Source organism: Urocampus carinirostris, chromosome 8 (genome assembly GCF_059441175.1).
Source record: "Urocampus carinirostris isolate Australia breed hairy pipefish chromosome 8, RoL_Ucar_1.0, whole genome shotgun sequence".
NCBI classification, from domain to species: domain Eukaryota; kingdom Metazoa; phylum Chordata; class Actinopteri; order Syngnathiformes; family Syngnathidae; genus Urocampus; species Urocampus carinirostris.
Genome location: NC_142356.1, coordinates 11,429,125 through 11,451,107, shown reverse-complemented (window position 1 = coordinate 11,451,107; position 21,983 = coordinate 11,429,125). Strand labels below are relative to the sequence as shown.

The following is a 21,983-nucleotide window of genomic DNA, read 5'->3' as shown; positions in this document are numbered from 1 at the left end:
CATCCAATATCCACACCGCTTATCCTCAGTAGGGTCGCGGGGGTGCCGGAGCCCATCCCAGCTATCCTCGGGCAGTGGGCAGGGGATCTCTTTGATCTCCGGAAAAACTAACATCAAATGTGACAGAAACAAAATGAAAATAAATCCTAACAGCTTGCCAACATCATTTTTGCCGTTCCATGTGTTCCGTTATTCCCCAAGCCTGCACAAAATTTTGTAATTGTATTCATATTTAGTTTCTTTTGTCTTTTATCATCATATTTGGTATTGGAGTAATCCAAAAGTAATTGAAAGTAATCCAGTTAAAGTAACCCTACCCAACCCTGTTGACAACCACCACGGTAGTTTAAATTGGTCATTGTACACAATGAGGAAACAACCCAGAACCTAAATAGAAAATTCTTAAAAATATTAAAGGTTTACATTAAAAATAAACTTATATACACATTTGAAAGCGTGAGTTCTGTGTAAAAAATGTTATAAATGTTACCTATTTTTCACTTTACTGTCATGTTTCGTCACTGACGATTTCCTTGTTTACTTCCGGGTTGTACTGTCATGGCGGCGCCCTATCAGGTCATGCTAGCTGCTAGGTGAACACATTAACTCTAAAACGCTGCTGCTTTAATTGCCAAAATGAAATCACCTTCAAAGTGGCACAAAGGTTTATCGGCAATCTACGCTTTTGGTGTGTGGACTACGATCGGTACCTTTGGATATTTGTATAGCACGGGTCATTTCGACGTCAAAAAAGGTGTGAGAAGTCATCATAACATTACGCTTTGCCATTCATTAGTCTGTTAATTTGAACTACAATTGGTTTAAGCGCCATTTTCTTAGCTGTTTATTTTTTTCGATTTGTTCATTATCTTATGTTATTCTGTGGAGGCTCTGTCATTTTCAGGGTTGGGTAGGGTTACATTAACTGGATTACTTTCAATTACTTTTGGATTACTCCAATACCAAATATGCTAATAAAAGACAAAAGAAACTAAATAGGAATAAAATTATGACTCACAACACGTGGTAAGCTTTCTCTCCTGGCTTTGATCTCCGGCAAAACTAACATAAAATGTGACAAAATGAAAATAAATCTAAACAGCTTGCCAACATCATTTTTGCACTTCCATGTATTCCGTTACTCCCCAAGCCTGCACAAAATTTAGTAATTTTATTCATATTTAGTTTCTTTTGTCTTTTATTAGCATATTTGGTATTGGAGTAATCCAAAAGTAATTGAAAGTAATCCAGTTAAAGTAACCCTACCCAACCCTGGTCATTTTGCAGTTACTAACTCCACCTACTTTTTGCTTAACCAGATTCAGCTCAAGAAGAAGGAACGAGAGACGAGCCGAAGAACCCGGGCAAAATTGTCTACCAGACTCCTCACAACAAAACGATTGTCGTTTACAAAGAAGGCTTTGTGCCATACACCACAAGGATTTATAATTTCTTTAAGTCGTTCTCTGATAGCCCTGGCACTGGGAAGGATTGAAATTTACACTGGCACTGTGACCTGGACATTGTGTCTCTTCGTTCACCCATGGGAGGATTAAATAAAACAAACAATTATAAAGACAAGAACTTCTTAATCACGTTTCTTTGCAAATACTAGCCTAATTGCCTAACATACAGTGAATAGGTACTCAAGAGTGGTGTGCATAGTTTTAATTGCCTTTTAAAAAATGTTAATCAAACGTATTCTCTATTAAGTACATCTTAACAATTCCCAACCAAGTTTAAAGAGCCTTCATATATATTACCCCCCCCCCCCCCCCCCCCCACGGCACCTTTCTGGTTTTATCCCACTTTTATCATCAGTGTTCTAGCGAAAGTAAGACAAGGACTGTTTTAAATACTGTCCAAATGCCAACCCAAAAAAACGAAAAAAGAAGAGCTGATTTGAGCACATCTGAGAATTTCACGGGCAGCACGGTCGCGCAGTGGTTAGAGCGTGTGGCATACTTCTGAGGTCATGAGATTGAATCTCCAGTGTGGAGTATGCATGTTCTCCCCGTGCTTGCGTGGGTTTCCTCCAGGCACTCTGGTTTCCTCCAGCTTTCCAAAAACATGTGTGTCAGCTTAATTGGCCGGTCCAAATTGTCCTTAGGTGAGAATGAGCGAGTGAGTTGTCTGTCCCTGTGTGCCCTGCGATTGGCTGGCAACCAGTTCAGAGTGTCCCCTGCCCACTGCCTGAAGATAGCTGGGATGGGATCCAGGACCCCCACGACCCTACTGAGGATAAGCGGTGCAGATAATGGATGGATGGATGAGAATTTCACATACTTGCATGTGCAGTTATAAGAGCTGCAATGATGATTTTAGCCAGAAGATGGCGTCACCTTTAACATTAGAGATGTGCAAGGGCCTGGTCTTTTTAATGGGGTAATATTTGACAACTAGATGTTTCTTCATTGTGTATTGCAACCAAAACAAGTGCATTTTTTTCTCATTGCTGAGCCTTTCAGTGGGTTTTTCGGGTACCCTTGGCAACAATTGTGTCAGCTCCCCATTGGTGAGGCTCCTATTTTGTAAAACAATACATTTTTTCCCTTTGTGATTTAAAAAAATGCAAATGTATGTATGATTGTTCATTTATTTTTTTTGCTTATTATTCAAATCACTTTTTTCATGAATTAGTTTTTTGTCTAACTACTAGGAGGCGCTAAATGAAACACAATGCCCCATTAAGGTATCAGTAACTTGTATAAATATCGGCTGCCTTCCAGTGGCCATTTAGATCTTAAAGGAATAGATCTGATCTGCAACCTCAATGGAACTGTTTCAATCCAGGCTTAAAACACACTTCTATAGCTTATAAATGACCTATATTTTATGTTGACAATATCTGTGTATTATTTGTTATTGCAACATCCATTGAAGCCTGGTCATCCTGGAAGGGGGATTACCTCATGTGCGGTCCATTCTCAAGGTTTCTTCATTTTCCTCAAGTTGAGGTTTTTGAGTTTTTCCTTGCCCTCAAGTAGGTTTTAGATCAGGGGATGGTGTCATAATAGTCTGTGGTTTGCAATAATCTGTGGTCTGTGCAGCCCTTTGAGACACTTTGTGATTAAGGGATATACAAATAAACAAGACTTGAATGGTAAATTACCATTAACTCTGAGTGGACTTTATTATGTTAGAATTTTTGAAGGTTATTATGTGGAGAGAAAAAAATGTATCGATGTGTGGTATTGATGACTACTCAAGATTTAGTAATCGGTCTGAAAAAAATGTCATAAAAAATTGTCTACACAATTATTGCTACCCTTACAATGACAATCTTGCCCTCCCTCAAAAATATTTCGTTACATATTTTTTTGCTCAGCCAAAGAATGTGTATTTTACTGTAATCTTAACTAGTTGGTTTTTAGTCAAATAAAGCTAATACTGAAAATGAGCCAAAGGTATTAAAAGAGTAATTAAATCTCATGGTATAACAAAATAATATATTATTTTCCACATCGTTCAGAATACAAATATCAAGAGTCTAGATCTCTAGGACAAATGGGGTAATATAGTGCAGTCTTTTTGAACCAGGCATTCAAAATTATTCTATCAATCATTTGAAATAGTGTTTGTGCACTATTTTTGCAGTCTGCATAAGTGTAACAAAGTAGTGGAAATTGTAGTTTGCACAATTGATAACCGAAACTATTTCGTGATGGAAAAAATATTGATGAAAAAGCACCCTCAATAATTGTTTTATAATCAAATCTTACATTCCTCAATCATAATTCAACTGTGAGCCTCTGAAGAGACCTCCAGCCACACTTCATGTTATTCATTAACTAGAAGAGTTCAAGGTTTCCCGGGCCAGAGAAGTCCTGCTTTACAGAGATTCCACTAACTGAAAAGTCTTCTGCAGGAGTGAAGGTCAAAACAGGGAGGAAGTAATTAAGGTTTGTGCTAAGGTGGGCATGAGCAAGCAAGGGGCCTGGACAAAGTGGGAGTACATTGCTATCTGGAAGATCACCTGGACCGAACTTCTGAGACCACTTCAAATTCCTGGTCGAATCAGTGTATGATGTCCTCCCAAGCCCGGCCATCCTGTTCAACTGGGGCTGGTTAGATTCACCTGTGTGTCAGCATTATCAGAAAAGAGGATCATTAGAACACATTCTCAGCTGTTGCTCAAAGGCTTTGGAGGATGGCGGGTATAGGTGGCGCCATGACCAGGTCCTGCGGGCAATAGCAGACACAATCTAGTCAAGTCACATGTATTTATAGAGCCCCTAATCACAAAAATGTCTCAAAGGACTGCACAGGATTACAATGACACGCTTACCTGATCTTAAACCAACATGCGGGCCAGGAACAACTCAAAACCTCAGCGTGAGGAAAAAGAGAAACCTTGAGAAGGGACCTCACAAGTGGTATCCCCCTTTCAGGATGACCAGGGTGAATTACATTTAGCATTACAGTACACAAACATAGTAAACACTAGGTAACGTGTTGAAGATTCGTCCGGAAAGTGCATGACAGCAGCGAGGCCCCCAGCCTGTGAACTAGTCCAGAAAGTCTACGACGGCCACGACGCAGCTTCCCATCTCTGCCAGCTGGTCCATGCAGGCGTTCACATGCTTCAGGTCAAACGCTGGTCCGCTGACTCATCTCAAATCGTCCTTCTCCTTCGTATCACCACCAGGCAGGCAGTTGGAAAAAGACAGGACAATACAGAATATAAAGTGGGCATCAATCATAAGCTTTGGAATAGAAGTGTGTCTTAAGCCTCGATTTAAAAACTTCCATTGAGGTTGCAGATCTTATCTCCGGAGGCAGGGCATTCCATAGCACCGGGGCCCGGAAGGAGAACACTCTCAAGCCTGCAAACTTCTTGGCTCTCAGAGTCACAAGTAGACCGGCATTTTCCGAGCGCAGACTCCGTGCAGAAACATAGAGTATGTCTTCGCATCTATGCACCTCATTTTTGCACTTAGTTCAATACCAGCTCAGTAGCCTAGATGGTAAGGCGCCCGCTTTGAGACTGGGAGGTTCGGGTTCGCGCCCCGGCCGAGTCATTCCTAAGACTTAAAAAGTGGTCGGCGGCGCCCTCTGTTGGCTGCGGCTGCATCGGCTCGCTACAACGGGTCAGGTGCAATCGACATTTCGTTCTGTGTACATTGTTACACAGAATGACAATACAAGGAAATTATTATTATTATTATTATTATATTGCACTTTAACACTGAATCTGAACTGACATCAACACCAGGAAGTGGCAATGTCATCAAACCCGGAGCACAATTTCCATTGTCCTACATTACAACATAGTTTTGAATTTTCTTCGGATACAATCATCAAGTTGCAATGGCCGAACCTGAATTAGAACGCCGTAAGTCATTCTGATCTTGGAATACACGCGGTCTTAAAAAACATCGGATTTCATGAGGTAGTTGTGTAGTGAAAGGAAGTCCGTCTCTTCAAACGGCTCACTTGCTTTGATGCATTATATTACGAATGATCATGTTGTATAAAGAAGTTAAGAAAAACAGGAAGTATAAAAGGAGAAAATGGAAAAAAACGCAGGTTTGTGGTTATCCCTTTAATCAGTATATTACCAACAATAATTTAATGCAGAAAATCAATTAATAATTTGAATAAGAAAATGTATTATTCTACTTAATTATATTTGCATGTATTTTTTCCTTCTACAGTGACCGTCCAAGCTACTTCATTTTTGAAGTGTTTTTATAATATACCTCATTCATGTCGAGCAACTCAATATCGCACACAAAAACGTTTATTAACAATATATATGATATAATGAAACACATGTACAATATAACCAGGGTTAGGTAGGGTTACTTTAACTTGATTACTTTCAATTACTTTTGGATTACTCCAATACCAAATATGCTAATAAAAGACAAAAGAAACTAAATATGGATAAAATCACTAAATTATGTGCAGGCTTGGGGAGTAACGGAATACACGGAACGGCAAGAATAATGTTGGCAAGGTGTTTGGATTTATTTTCATTTTGTTTCTGTCGCATTTTATGTTAGTTTTGCCGGAGATCAAAGAGATCAAAGCCAGAAGAGAAAGCTTACCATGTGTTGTGAGTCTTAGATTTATTCATATTTAGTTTCTTTTGTCTTTTATTAGTATATTTGGTATCGGAGTAATCCAAAAGTAATTGAAAGTAATCCAGTTAAAGTAACCCTACCCAACCCTGAATATAACATGTTAAACTACATAAGTAAACACGTTTGAAAAATAAAATATGGTGTAGGATTATTTTTACCACAAGGTCTATTATCTAATAACTAGTCTGGCCCCCCATAATAATATCTTTCCCCTACCGCGTGGCCCCCAAACTAAATTAATTTGACACCGCTGCTTTAACCTAAGTGAAAGTGAAGTTCTAGGAGAAGTCACTAGAGGGCGTAAATTGTCCTCTCGTTTTACGACGTATGTTTGGGTACTACATGTGTCAAATGCGCCGTGGAACTTTGCCAAAACAATGAAAGCGATCATCCAAAGAGTAACAAAGGCGTCTGTTATGGGTGAACATGTTTCCTGGATTTAAATATGCGTTTGAGCTTCATTCTTGTGGATGTTTCTGATCATATCACTTAAATAGCGTTTAGAATGCGCGTTAAGCTAACATGGGCTAGCTTAGCATTGAGTCGACTTCATGTTATTGTACTGCAAATAGAATAAATAAGTACTGTAGAATTTATAAACACTAGTTATCTGTAAATCTCACTTTCTTGAGAAGACTGGAAAACAAATGTATCATTTTGAAAGTGACCGATAGGCTGAATTACTGAATTCCTCGTGCTTACAATTCAGTATATACACATAGCCAGGGTTGGGTAGCGTTACTTTAACTTGATTACTTTCAATGGCTTTTGGATTACTCCAATACCAAATATGCTCATAAACGACAAAAGAAACTAAATATGAATAAAATTACGACTCACAGCACGTGGTAAGCTTTCTTTGCTGGCTTTGATCTCCGGCAAAACTAACATAAAATGCGACAAAAACAAAATGTAAATAAATCCAAACAGCTTGCCAACATCATTTTTGCCGTTCCATGTATTCCGTTACTCCCCAAGCCTGCACAAAATTGAGTCATTTTATTCATATTTAGTTTCTTTTGTCTTTTATTAGCATATTTGGAATTAGAGCAATCCAAAAGTAATTGAAAGTAATCAAGTTAAAGTAACCCTACCCAACCCTGCACATAGCTGCACTTGACTCCACTAATCTGATTTTTTTTCTTTTTTCCTGCAGTTGGAGAAGATACGGTTAGCTCAATAGGACGGGGCTTGTGCGTGCTTTTGGGAATATCGGTGGAGGACACCCACAAAGATGCTGAGTACATGTACGTAGGGATTTCAGCCTTTGGGAATTTCTGGAGAGGAATAATTGTCACACAAATAATCACGATTGACATTTACCCTCTGCATTACATGCTTCTATGATAATCTGAACTGAATATTACATATTCTGTACACCTTGATGAATAAGAGCTATTCAATGGTCAATAAATCAAGTCAAGAGAAAAAAAACAAGGCATTATTCATTTTACATTCTGTTCAGTGCAGGATTTTAGCCTTCTAGGTTAAAAACTTTTGAGGGGCAATGCAAAGGTGAAATAACAGGTCTTAAGTCCCAACTTTTCAGTGTTAAAGTGCAATATTGAACAAGGTGCAAAAGTGAGGTGCACGGATGCGAAAATATACTCTAATTTCAACACACACGTAAAGTGAAAACATGTATCTTTGCTGCGCTTCTAGTTTTTAGATTTCAAAACATTTTGAGTTAATGCTGCAAGCTGCAGCAAACATATTTCTCTTTTGTTTGATTTTAGTTCCTAGGCTTTGGAATTAAAGACTCGTTCACAGAAAAGGAGGTCAAAAATTTAAAAAATATTCGCATGTATGATAAATATTCACGATTAGCCCTTCATGTGCGTACACCTGATACACGCAATACTCTATGTATGTTATGTTCTTGATGACCTGGCTTTGACGAAATCATTTATACAGTCTCAGAAAGTGCTGCACAGACCACCGTTACAGCAGCCCCGGATCTGAAACCTAAAAAAAAAAGAGAAAACAGTGACCACCAAGTAAACAATCTCACTGTCTGATTTATGACCGTTATTAGATTTTCTTGTTGGCAGTAATACATTATAATCTATATAACAAGCATGGTCAAGTTTTAAGTTAATTTAACTTGTACCTTTTCTGGCCTATACAATTACATTTATGTAAAAAATAGACTTAAAATTGTCCTTATTTTCATTGATAATAATGTAGTGAACAGTGTTTACAACGATTAGATTAGACATGGCACTTGAGGATACATGTGTCTTAAGATCTAAAAAGTCAGAGAAAAAAGGTAAAAAGAATGTCAGACATAAATGGGCAAAAAAAAGATAGTTCTTGGAGACTGGTCTTAAAACTACAGTCATCGTAACTATAAAGCAGGGGTTGGGAAAGTTTTTGACCCAAAGAGCCAAAAAAGCAAAAACATTTTGATTTTTTTTCAATGAGAGCCACACCATATCATTTAATACAAAATTCAACAAAAAACACCAACTTTCTCTCCAGATAAAAGCAAATTCTTCAACACATTTTATTTCACTGTGTGATGTTTAATAATTTGATATAATGATTTGAAATCGGGCAGCACGGCGGCGCAGTGGTAAGCGCGTGTGTGGCACAGTTCATGTCTTGGGAACCTTCTGCGTGGGTTCAAATCCAGCTCCAGACTTCCTGTGCGGAGTTTGTATGTTCTCCCCGTGCTTGCGTGGGTTTCCTCCGGGCACTCCGGTTTCCACATTCCAAAAACATGCATTTCAGGTGAATTGGCCGGTCCAAATTGTCCCTAGGTGTGAATGAGCGAGTGAGTTGTCTGTCCCCGTGTGCCCTGCGATTGGCTGGCAACCCGTTCAGGGTGTCCCCTGCCCACTGCCCGGAGATGGCTGGGATGGGCTCCAGCCCCCCCGCGACCCTAATGAGGATAAGCGGTACGGCTAATGAGATGAGATGAGAGATAATAATTTCCTTTGTATTGTCATTCTTTGTAACAATGTACACAGAACGAAATGTCGATACACCTGACCCGCTGTAGCGAGTCGATGCAGCCGCAGCCAACAGAGGGCGCCGCCATTTTACCAATTATGTGTCACATATCAATATAAATATACCACTTTTCTTCCTCATGCCATGAGGCTCTTTAACTCTACCCGGCTGAGTAAAAGCCCACAGTAAACCACACCACCTACATTGCATATTACCGAATCTTATTGCAATATGTATTCTGTGTAGCACTATTTAGTTATTCTATATAACACGCTACAGTGGGCATTTGCACGTCACACTGGGTATTTGTGTATTGTATTCTTTTTGCTTTATTATTGTATTGTTCTCAGCTCAGGGATGCTGCTGGAAATGTGAATTTCCCTTCGGGGATGAATAAAGTCTCTCTCTCTCTCTCTCTCTCTCTCTCTCTCTCTCTCTCTCTCTCTCTCTCTCTCTCTCTCTCTCAAGATTTGTCTCCCTTCCGCAGTGACTTGAGGGTGTTGAGGCTCATTTTGACTGTCATTTTTGTCCTAGATAATAGGTTTCAAAATAAGGTGCAAGCAAAGTTATTTTGTAAAAATGTCACAAAATACTGCAAACGATTGTATCAAAGTATTTCCTTTCAGTGCAGACGTCGCTGGGAGAGGAGAAAGAGTTCTTTATATCGCTCCACCTAATCCTACTGCTCACCCAATCCAATTTCTCTAGGTCCTTAGCGAGGGCTTTTGGGTAAAAATCTTGTTTTGGGTTAAAGTTCATTTTGTGGCTTTTCGTTTCAAAATATCTTAGGGATACATGGTTTATTGAGATTCCATATGAAGAATTAGCAATTTACAGTCACATCGGGGTCTTTTGGTGTAACACCATGACCGTAAACGGACCGAAGTATTTGAGTATCATCGCATGTAACAATATGTTAAATACTTTCACAGGTAATCTTTTAGTTTTTAACATTTAGCTCCAAAATAAGGCCAAACATAACATATGAATATCCATTTTTTTATAACCATGCAAGATTTTTCACAGTGCGCACTTGTTTAGGTTGTTGATGGACCTGGGGGAGAAACTGATTGTGCCTGGTAATCCTTGTTTTAAGTCATAAAAATAAAGACTATAAGAATATACTTGAAAAGCCAAAAAAAACTAGCTATGGACCGACCATCAAAACTAATATTGCACTTAATCTACTCCTACTTGAAATACTACGATTTTAAATATTTATTAAATCAAAGGTATTATTCTCTACCCTATTGAAACCAGGATGTAACGTTTTCCATTGACGACTGCCGTTCTGCTTATGAGATTGGTTAACATTTTATCTGTGTTGTGTTATTGCTCGCAGAATCCGCAAAATCCTGAACTTGCGGCTGTTTGAAGACGAGAACGGTCGGGCATGGAGCAAAAGTGTCATGGATCACGACTATGAGGTGCTGTGTGTGAGCCAATTCACACTCCAATGCATCCTGAAGGGCAACAAGCCTGACTTCCACTCGGCAATGCCCGGAGAATTGGCACAGCCTTTCTACGCCAGCATCCTGGAAAACATGAAGAGTGCCTATAAGCCCGAGCTGGTTAAAGGTGGGTCGGCAAATTACTTCTTTGGTGGTGTCTGATGCTGTTTGACCTATGCATCTAAAGCAGGCATGTCAAACATACAGTCCGCAGGTCGGGTCCAGCTTGGTTGATGAGGATTAAATTCGGACTGCTGTAAATTTCTGAGTATGTCAGTAAAGCAAGTTTTTAGCTAATTTTTATTAAAAGTTAGGATTTTTTTTAAATAAACAGAAATCAAATGCTCCTTTTCGCTACTAAAGGACAGTAAATGTATAAAAGAGCTGACAGCCAGCAAAAGTTCTATCCATCTTTTTGAATAGTCAAGTCATGTCTTGTTTATTAGTAATCACAAGGAGTCTCGAAGGGCTGCACAGACCACAGTCTATTGAGAACTACAGACTATTATGACACTATCCCCTGATCTAAAACCTGCATGACGGCAGTCTCCAAAGGAAAATGAAGAAACCTTGAGAAGGGACCGCACATGAGGTAATCCTTCCAGGATGACCAGGCTGCAATGGATGTTTCAATAACAAATAATACACAGACATTGTCAACATGAAATATAGGCTATTCATAAGCTAAGGAATATAAGTGTATTTCAAGCCTAGATTGAAACAGTTCCACTGAGGTTGCAGATTGATAAATAGGGGGCAGAGCATTCTACAACACCAGGGTCCAAATGGAGAACGCTCTCGAAACTGTGGATATCTTCTTGGCTCTTGGGATCACTAGTAGACCAGAATTTTAAGAGCGAAGGCTCCGGACCGGAACATAGTGGTGAATTAAATCTGAAAGATGAGGGAGCAAGTCCATGCATGATTTTGTATACTACCAACAGAACCTTAAAATCACATCTTAAGCTAACAGGGAGCCAACGCAGGTTAGCTAAAATTGGGGTAATGTGATCAAACTTACTTGTCTTAGTTAAAAGCCTCGCTGCAGCATTTTGTACCAGCTGCAGGCTCTTGATTTTGGACTTCTTATACTTATTTTTGTGAACAGGTGGTGATGAACAATAATGTTCACAAACAAACACTTAAATGACATTGTTAAATGTGCTAGTAGTCAGGATTTGACACCTGATATGCACTTGTAAAAGCAAAAAAATGCCAAGTTTCAGGAGCCAACAGCAGCAAGTAAACTGCAGGAGTGAAATGAGATTGAGGAATAAAAGGGTGATAGCATGGTATTTGTTTGCACACATCGTTCAAATTATGATCTGGTTTCATGTTAAAGACAATATTTTGCAGTATTTTCTCAGCTTTAGTAGGCCAAGCCTGGTAGTTGTATCTGATGTTATTACCTTTTGAATGCTAAAACTGATATATTGTACTTATTTTTTATTCAAAGCAGTGACAGTTCAGGTAAGCATATTTTATTCATAGCTCTCACTTGAGGTTGATTAGTGTGGTGAGTGTGTTCATATGTAAAGCTGCTTTTACTCAACTGTTAAAATACACACTATTAAAAAAAATCAATGCCAAACATGAAAACAGTTTATTTTTCCATTTCTAGTGTATAAATATGTTGTGCTTAGAAAAGATCCCCTTTCATCCATGTTGATGATTTGTAGTGTAGGCTACAAATGTATGCCGATGATAAAGCATAGTACTAAAAAACAAAGCAAAATATATGCTGTTTAGATTTTTTACGGATCCAGCCCACTTTGGAGCATAAAGTCTGGATCTGGCCCCTGGGCCAAAACGAGTTTATCATGCCTGATCTAAGGTGTCGAGTTAATTGGCCTAAATTATGTTGGAACTGCAGTAGGTGCTTCATTGGAGACACTGAATTGGGTCTGGCCGCAAGGGGAGATGATAGAAAGCACACCTTGGCCTGTATGAGTGAAGACTCCTAATTAGCTTTGTAGAGGAAATATGATGATGTAGCAGTCTTGTAGCCTAGACCAAAACCTTAGTGGGGCATTCATCTTTCTGACCCAGTGGTTCCACATTGAGGTTATCATCTTGCCATACAGCAAATGGCTGCATCTTGCCTCAATTGTCTTTTGGCTCTAACCAGTCATATACAGTTTATTTTTAGAAAACCATATGTTATCTGAAACACTTTCTTGGGTAATAGATAAATAAACCTTTAAAATTAGTTCAGCCGCTGAGCTAACATCATCCTCTTTAACATCACGTGTGCTTTAGGCACCACACTTGAACTAATTTTGTATGATTGTTATAGACCATAGGTAGTTGATGTGCCCTAAATTTAAAATCTTAATATTCTGGGCTATGAACCATTTTAGTTGATCTTAAACAAACAATTAACCCAACTGGGCAACACGGCAGCGCAGTGGTTAGCACGTGTGCGGCACAGTTCTGAGGTCATGACATCGAACCTTCCTGTGTGGAGTTTGCATGTTCTCCCCGTGCTTGCGTGGGTTTCCTCCGGGCACTCCGGTTTCCTCCCACATTCCAAAAACATGCGTTTCAGGTTAATTGGCTGGTCCAAATTGTCCATAGGGGGTCATTAGCGAGTGACTTGTCTAGTCTCTGTGTGTCCTGCGACAAGCTGGCAAGTGGCAACCCGTTCATGGTGTCCCCCTGCCCACTGCCCGAAGATAGCTGGGATGGGCTCCAGCACCCCGCAACCCTACTGAGGATAAGCAGTGCAGATAATGGATGGATGGATTAACCCAACCCATACATTTTTTTTCCAAAGTTTTAAGAAAAGGATGAAGTGTAAAAGGTTTCGAGAACAATACGTTTGCTGCCCTACTTACTAACGAGATGGGTTCCGGACGATTGTTCGTTCGTTAAATTTGTCCGTAAGTTTCTTCAGTGCTATATTTTGTATAGAATGTAGATTTAAGTTTTTATTTTTTTTAGAGGTATGTTTAATGTTTATATAAGTATGATTAAGCCTTTTATAAGTAACCTGTATTGATTTGTTCTAAAAAAACAAAACTTAATCTTTTCATAAAATAATACGCTCTATAAAGTTAAGTTTAACTTACTTTTGGAAGATGCGCTTCAAGAAGTCCTCCTCTGTGGTAAAAAGTGGCTGAAAAACGGCGTTGTCTCAACCACATTAAGCTTTCTTATTCCACATCTCGCTTCTTCTTTACACTTTACACCAACCATATTGAATGGATGCAAGAGATATTAATCAATAAAAATGTCAAAGTTCTTAGAGCGCTGGAGATAGTATAGACATAGACAGTATAGAATGTTTACACATGAACTAGGAAGTGGATTTTTTTTCTTCTTCCGGGTAGATGCTGGGTGACCTCTCACAGCGCACTACAGTAATGTCCTGTATTCGGAAAAAGGTGCACACAATACAAAATCTAACTTACAGCAGTGACCGGATATTTTTCGACATCCCTCAAAAATGTTCTCATGTACCGTTTTACGTAAGTTGAATGGTCATAAGTAGTGGAGCGTCTAACTGAATTTGAATCAGCTTTAGCGTGATCTCATCTTGACAAAGTGTTAAAAAAAAGCTTTTCCTTAGCTTGTGCCTCAAAATCAGAAAGATTTAAAATCGGTTATTGGCACTTTGTTTTCTGTACAGTATTTATTCATACTGAAATATTTGTGTTTTTCCCATTTTTGCCCTGTGTTTTAGATGGAAAATTTGGGGCTCGCATGAATGTACAAATTCAAAATGATGGTCCTGTTACCATTGAACTGACGTCACCTCCTTCTTCTTCTGACCCCCGTCAGGTAATGAGTGTTTAAAATCATGCAAATGCCTTTTATTTCTTTAAATATTATATTTGGGGGAGGGTTGAAAATACCCGACCTCGATGTTGATACCCTTTTGCTTTGACAGAAAGACAATTTTCATACTCGTAAACACTAGGTGGCGTTACATACTTTTTCTGGGAAGGGGGTAGCCACTTAATACAGTTTTCATGTTTTACCTGGACTTGGTTGTCTTACATAGCTTTTGCGTGAGGTATTCCCTCGATATCTCAGTTCATGTTCCTACACCAGAACCAAAGTTTACCAGAGATAAGTGTCCATCTTCAGAAACTTGTATGATATTAAAGAGACATTAACCATGACATGCCGTGTATTGTAATATGTGATAATTTTGAAGGTGCTTGTACAAATGACTTGTGTTTCCTCTGGACCTAGCGACTCCCCGAAAGCAAATTCTGCAACGGGCGTTTTTTTTTGTTCCACGTCCACTTCGTCAAAACCAAAATAGGTCCAAACAAGTGATGTACCGCCCTTCCGCGGTGCAAGCTTCGTTTCCTTCTCGTTTGTTGACACTTGGGCTATGTTTACCGAGTCCGCCATGAAACTCGATGAGCTCACACGATGGGTGTGGCATAGTGTGGTGCTTGCAAACTTTGAATCGCGTTTATTGGCTTGTGCTATGAAAACAACTTGCCTCTGATTGGTCGGTGCTTTTAAAACTCAGACAGTAACAATTGTGGTTGGCCAAAACTCCATCATTCACTACCAAACCTTGAAAAAACCGCAGTGCTTTGCGGTTTACAACCGCACTACGTCACATCGCGATGCTGATTCGATTTTGGTTAATTATGCCGCCCTAACGTGTTTTGTACAAATCGTCAAACAAACGTTTAAACTTCTGACTTCGGACTGCCGCCCCCCTACCGCCCCCCTCTTCCTCAACATCCCTCCCCCCCCAGATCTTTCTGCCCACTTTGGGGATTAGACTCCCAAATTATGGTCGGTGCTGGTGTGGTTGAAGAGCCTATTATGCAAGAAGTCCATATCAAAAGGGTGTATAGGTTTTGCGCGTTGAACAGGGTTGGGTAGGGTTACTTTAACTGGATTACTTTCAATTACTTTTGGATTACTCCAATACCAAATATGCTAATAAAAGACAAAAGAAACTAAATATGAATAAAATTACTAAATTTTGTGCGAGCTTGGGGAGTAACGGAATACATGGAAGGGCAAAAATGATGTCGGCAAGCTGTTTGGATTTATTTTCATTTTGCTTCTGTCGCATTTCATGTTAGTTTTGCCGGAGATCAAAGAGATCAAAGCCAGGAGAGAAAGCTTACCATGTGTTGTGAGTCATCATTTTATTCATATTAAGTTTCTTTTGTCTTTTATTAGCATATTTGGTATTACAGTAATCCAAAAGTAATTGAAAGTAATCCAGTTAAAGTAACCCTACCCAACCCTGGCGTTGAAGCAATAGCTTCTCCCATGCCCCCAACCAACGTCTGAGGCCTCGGCTACATCAGGGCACGCCATTCCCACCCAAAGCAGTGGTGCCCGCCAGAGAACATGCTTCGGAGCCTGGAGCAATTCTGCTGGGATGGCCAGCTACCTCAGTCTAGCGCCAATGTACAGAGCCAGCGATCCACATGTTGAGAAAAATTTAAAGATACAGGAACTAAGTGTTGCCTTTTTGGTTTTGGTTGTTTTTTTTTTCATAGTTGACGAAGCAAGAGAAACAGCAACAAAGAAAAGAAAAGACTCGTTCCAAGGGACCCTCTGAATCAAGTACTAGGGAGAAGAGAGCCCCAGGTTCCCGACAGGATACGAATGCCAGTAGTGGAGCGGATGGTGACGTGTCCTCAGAAAGAGAGCCTTAGGGTGGACTAACAGCATGGTAGGGGAACACCTACATTGGATTTACAGGAAGGCTTAAAGGTAAGGTGTGTCTTTTGAGGTGTCTTTAAAAAATTGAAAGTTAATTATTTTTCAATTAAGTATCTGTTAACATTGCCCAACTGAGTTCAAAGACCCCCTATACTTTATTTTCCATTGTGCTTATCTGCTTTTATTGTGTTTTAATCAGCCTTTTGAGGGCCTAAAAACATTAGGTTCGAGGAAAGGCGGCGTGGGGTAATGCGGATAGAGGCGTCGTGCTTGTCACAGCACGGTTTTTCTTTTTTAATATTTATATTCGTCAGTGGAGCACAAAAATTGTGAAAGTAAGAAGGGACCTGCTTCTAGTAGTCCAAACGCCAACTCAATCCCCCACAAAAAAGGAAGAAAAAGAGTTTACTTGACAATTTACCTTAAACAGTTATCATGTAATCATGTGTTATTATCAGCTGCCAGCTCCTGGTTTACAGTCATGAGCCGAGTCATACCTAATTGGTAAAATGGCGGCGCCCTCTGTTGGCTGCGGCTGCATCGGCTCGCTACAACGGGTCAGGTGTATCGACATTTCGTTCTGTGTACATTGTTACAAAGAATGACAATACAAAGGAAATTATTATTATTATTATTATGATTGCAGCATCTTAATTCTTCAAACGCCTCACCCCACCTTTAAAGAACGAAAATCACTTGATTACCACAAGGAGGCGCTAAATAATATACACTGTCTCTTTAACAAAAATATATAATATGTTATAAAAAGATGTTGGACAGATGACTGCAGTATTTATTTTGTTGTTGTATAGCTTGGGAAATTTACAGCTAAAATATGTATACAAAAATCCACTTCAACCAAATGATACTTGATTTATCATCGTGTACCTATCGAATTTCACGACAATAAGCCGCAGAAAAAAGTCTGATTGTCTTCAAATTGTGCGGCGTCCCCTATCATGCAGTGCGCCCTGTGTGTGATGTAAACCAGAGGACCACCATGAGGCTGTGTGGGAAGGTGAGCGCGTGTGAATGTAAGGCTAGGTTCGCACTGCAGAGATTAATGCTCAACTCCAATTTTTGAGTGAAATGCAATGTTTTTGTGAGATTGTCCACATTTCCAACTAAATATGACTTGCATGCAATCTCCTGGGACTTCTATGCAAATCCTGTTTGAACACCACCATACCCCGCATGAGCAGAAGACATTTGACGTCACACGCACTGCTTCCATTGTTTGCGGAAGTACTCATGGATGCTCACACCGTAGCGTATCTAGCAATTTGAAAGTTATTGTGCAACCAGAGGCTGAAAGGAGTTGTCTCTCCAAATATTAACTACATTCAAAACCTCACTTTCCCTCCATTAAATGCTTTTCGTGTTTTCGTACGCCATAGTGTGTCTATTGCTACACTACGTGGAAGGACATTGAAACCAAAAATCGCTCAGAGAATTGAAGATTATTGAATCGGTGTTTTGAAGTGGAGGAACCTGAAAAACTAATTTGGACAAGTTTTTATCTGTGTGTTTTACTTTCTAATCAATTCTTAAACAAACCACAGCCAAATTCAGTTTTGTTTTCGCTGTGTTTTTAAATATGCACGCTTGTATGCTTATCTGTGTTGTTTTAAGACGTCCATGGCAAAGGGCTTCTTCGCCCTATAGTGTGGTGCGCCATATGTAATGTATGTGTTAAATACAGAAATATAACCAGCCACAAAGCCTGTGATTTTAAACATGGTGCACCCTATGGTTGTAAAAATACATAATTCTTACAATTGTACAAGAAAACTGCAAGATTATTAGGGGGAAAAAACACTGGACCGTGTGTACAGTAAGATCAACCATCTAGTTGGATCCGCCCATCTCTGTCTGTCCCTCACCCTCTCATACACCCCCCCCTCCGGAGGAAAACAAAGCCTATACAACAAGGACAGTACAAACATCTTCTTTGTTCCTTTATCTCCTTATATCCTCACTGTAAAATGTGGACCTGGAGTGCCACGTCCAATTTCGTTGTCACAATACATCCCATGTTGTAACAATGACAATAAAGGTATATTCTATTCTAAAAATGATAATTTGTCAGTCCAGAAATAACACAAAAAATTACAATACATATATCTGGAAAACAAACACTTGAGCCTGTAAATTGGGTTTGTTATTTCATAATCGAAACAAATAAACAAAATCCTTTATCTCCTTATATCCTCACTGTAAAATGCGGACTTGGAGTGCCACGTCCAATTTTGTTGTCGCAATACATCCCATGTTGTAACAATGACAATAAAGGTATATTGTATTCTAAAAATGATAATTTGTCAGTCCAGAAATAACACAAAAAATTACAATACATATATCTGGAAAACAAATACTTGAGCCTGTAAATTGGGTTTGTTATTTCATAATCGAAACAAATAAACAAATAATTAAGGTTTCCACTTTGCGGGTTTTGACTACAGGGAGTGCAGAATTATTAGGCAAATGAGTATTTTGACCACATCATCCTCTTTATGCATGTTGTCTTACTCCAAGCTGTATAGGCTCGAAAGCCTACTACCAATTAAGCATATCAGGTTATGTGCATCTCTGTAATGAGAAGGGGTGTGGTCTAATGACATCAACACCCTATATCAGGTGTGCATAATTATTAGGCTGATGTTCAATAAAAAAGAAAGATTTTTTTCAAATCAAACGTTTGCTTTATTCTGATTTCAAAATCTTCGTTCGGTTTGGAAATTTCGGTTCGTTTGGCAATTTGAATACTCCGCAGCCAATCAGAAGCCGGCATCAAATAACTTTGTTCTTTCGGACTCTCCCGAGCGTTATAGGGTCGCGCATTTGCATATCGTTTTCCAAAGTAGACGCACAGAGAACACAAGAAAAATGTATAAGTGGTTAGGAATCAAGCCAACACCTCAGCCCTAGAAGAAAGATTCAAAAGAAGCTAAAAAAAATGATGACGCTACAAAACGTAAACGTACATTAAAAGCATCGTGGAAAGAGGAGTTCAAGTGGCTTGTAGCAGACGACGCAACGCAAACATTGCATGAATGTAGATGAGTCAATACAGGTACATACTGATGGCAGATGGAAAACAGCGATGTCATATACATGCAATGAATGTTATATGTAGATTTATAATAAACTTAATTTTAAAGTGTTGTTATGTTATATATTCTGATTATCATTTCTTAATACATTGCAACAATTGTTTTTTTTTGCGATTAGTCGTCTTATTGTGTTTCAAGTTGAGAAAAATGGGGCAGGCAACTTTATGGCTGGGCAGGCAACTTTTCAGAGTTGTCTGCCCTGGTGCCCGGTACACTGTTTTTATTTGTTAAAAAATTCATAACTGTTGATAAATATGAGATAGTCTTGCTTTTTTGAGATACTGAGAAATTTACGGGGGGTCAGATTAAATAATGGGCTGTATGTTTAACATTTCTGCTATGTAATATACATGATGTCAGCTGATAATGCATGCCCTTAAAAAGATAAGAATGTATTTTACTCATGATTTTTTTCACCCCTGTTCAAATCTCTTTTGTTCTCCTAAGCAGACATCAGAATGACCTCAGATACCTTCGGATAAAGGACTGTCTCCTGCAAGTGTCTTCCATTATCAGATCGACGGAACTTGGACAACTTGATGTGTAAAAGAGCGTTCCGATAAACTCAGTTCTGGTTCTGTAGAAATTGAAAGACTGGGGAATCTAGTGGAGATTATCGTTATGGGAAAAACTCTCTCTTTAATTGATGTAGCTGTTTTTTTCCCATTTGTTTTATAGCGTAATTCAAAATGTCAGTGAAAACACCCGCCCGTGTACTATACACAAATATTTTTATTGACAGATTTCACTCACCATCCGCTTTGCTAATTGCCACTTGTTCTGGAAATTGATTAACTTTGACTCGTCAAATTAACTTCACATGAAATAAAGCATAAAGTGTTTTATGGTTTTGGGAGCAAAATGACATAGACATGCTATATAGAGAGCCATGTCTAATCTCATTGTAAACAATGATCGCTATGTTGTTACCATTGACAATAAAGACAATTCTATTTATAATTTATCTAAAATGCATGGATTTCAAATCAAAGTGTATTGTGTTGTGTTGCTGCTGCTGCTGGACCGTAGTGCTGCCTTTGACACTGTGGACCATAATATCTTACTAGAACGGTTGGAAAAATGGATTGGTCTCTCAGAAATCGTCCTCTTATGGTTCAGATCCTACCTCTCAGATAGGACGCACTGTGTTAAATATGGTGAAATGACATCTGAGCCCTTTAGTGTTACCTGTGGTGTTCCGCAGGGTTCAGTACTTGGCCCCCTTCTTTTCAGCATTTACATGCTTCCATTAGGTGATATTATTCGCAAGTATAATATCAGTTTTCATTGCTACGCCGATGACACTCAACTATATCTTCCGATGGAGGAATTTGCCACATTAAACAGGAAATTTGGAGGCCTGCCTCACTGAGATAAAAGAATGGATGTCACTCAACTTCTTGTGCCATAACTCTGAAAACACTGAAATGTTAGTTATTGGTCCATCTAAATGCTGTGACTTGTTCTCAAAAACTGCTCTGGACATTGACAAATGTAATATCACCAAGAGTGACTCAGTCAAAAATTTAAGTGTCATATTTGACCCTGATCTGTCCTTTCAAACACACGTCAAGAATATTACGAGAACAGCTTTTTTTCCAGCTTCGCAACATTGCTAAAATTCGCACTATGCTTTCTCAGTCGGATGCGGAGATTATAATTCATGCGTTTGTTACCTCCCGTCTCAATTACTGTAATCCCGAAGTCCAAAATCAAGAGCCTTCAGCTGGTACAAAATGCTGCAGCGAGGCTTTTAACTTAGACAAGAAAGTTTCATCCCTATTTTAGCTAACCTGCATTGGCTCCCTTTTATCTTAAGATGTGATTTGAAGGTTCTGTTGGTATTATACAAAATCATGCATGGATTTACTCCCTCATCTTTCAGACCCAGGTTTGTTCAGCCCTTTGAGACTCGTGATTAAGGGTGTCACAAATAAACATGACTTGTGTACCGCTTGCATTAAAATTGAATGTGCTTGAATATGCTAGTTCTTTGTGATCGAAACCATAATTTATTTTGTATTTTAATTCCTGCAAGTCGAATAGGCCAATATCTGCCTTTAATGGAAGTGACACATTTCCCTCAGGACCTTTGAAGACTGATGTGATTTTGCATGCTAGTTGACCATGGCACTTGCACTTAAAACATCAATATTTGTTGGTATTCTCATTATTTATGGCCATTATAAACAGTAGTGACAGCTCAAGTGTGTTTCATTATGCCCTCATTTAGGTCTGAATAAAAGTCCCATTTTAATATGTTTGGGGTGATCATATCCCGTGTGAACAATTCTGAGTTTTCATTAAAACATAAAAACTGAATATTGCCTGTATTCCAATTGTGCAAAGCCATTTAAGAGTACACAATAATCCACTTAAGGCAGGGGTGTCAAAGTCATTTCAACTCGGGGGCCACACGATAGAACAAACATTCTGTTGGGGGCCGGATTAGTAGATTAAAGAGAAAGAAAAAGATAAAGAAATAAGAGAAAGAGGGAGGGAAAAGGAGAGAGGGCGGGAAAAAGAAATAACAAGAGAGAGCGTGAGAAACAAAAGATAAAAGTCGTGAGAGAGGGGGAAAAGAAAGGGAGAGGAAGAAAGAAATCCAAAGACAAATAGAAAGACAGAAGGAGAGAAAGAAAGTGTGAAGGGTATGAAGAGAGGAAGAGAAAAGGAAAAAAGGAAGTTAGAGCAAAAGAGGTTAAAAGACACAGAGGGAGAAA

General features: G+C 39.1%; 2 protein-coding genes across 3 annotated transcripts; both read left to right on the top strand.

Moving 5' to 3' along the window:
- The first annotated feature begins 528 nt into the window (after positions 1 to 528).
- smim26 (small integral membrane protein 26) lies at positions 529 to 1,765 on the top strand. Its single transcript, XM_088343028.1, has 2 exons — positions 529 to 754; positions 1,320 to 1,765. Exons 1-2 carry the CDS (start codon positions 637 to 639, stop codon positions 1,493 to 1,495), a joined length of 294 nt encoding a protein of 97 aa, XP_088199154.1. The 5' UTR covers positions 529 to 636; the 3' UTR covers positions 1,496 to 1,765.
- A 4,611-nt stretch (positions 1,766 to 6,376) lies between these two features.
- On the top strand, positions 6,377 to 20,220 carry dtd1 (D-aminoacyl-tRNA deacylase 1). 2 transcript variants are annotated; one of them, XR_015851199.1, is made up of 6 exons: positions 6,377 to 6,509; positions 7,246 to 7,336; positions 10,387 to 10,622; positions 14,181 to 14,278; positions 15,982 to 16,198; positions 19,711 to 20,220. XR_015851199.1 is itself a non-coding variant. In XM_088343026.1 (6 exons), the coding sequence occupies exons 1-5, from the start codon at positions 6,467 to 6,469 to the stop codon at positions 16,138 to 16,140; spliced, it is 627 nt and encodes a 208-aa protein (XP_088199152.1). In that variant the 5' UTR covers positions 6,377 to 6,466; the 3' UTR covers positions 16,141 to 16,157; positions 19,711 to 20,220. The 2 variants fall into 2 exon arrangements, 1 of the variants encoding a protein (XP_088199152.1); XM_088343026.1 differs by having other exon boundaries at positions 15,982 to 16,157.
- The last annotated feature ends 1,763 nt before the right edge of the window (positions 20,221 to 21,983 follow it).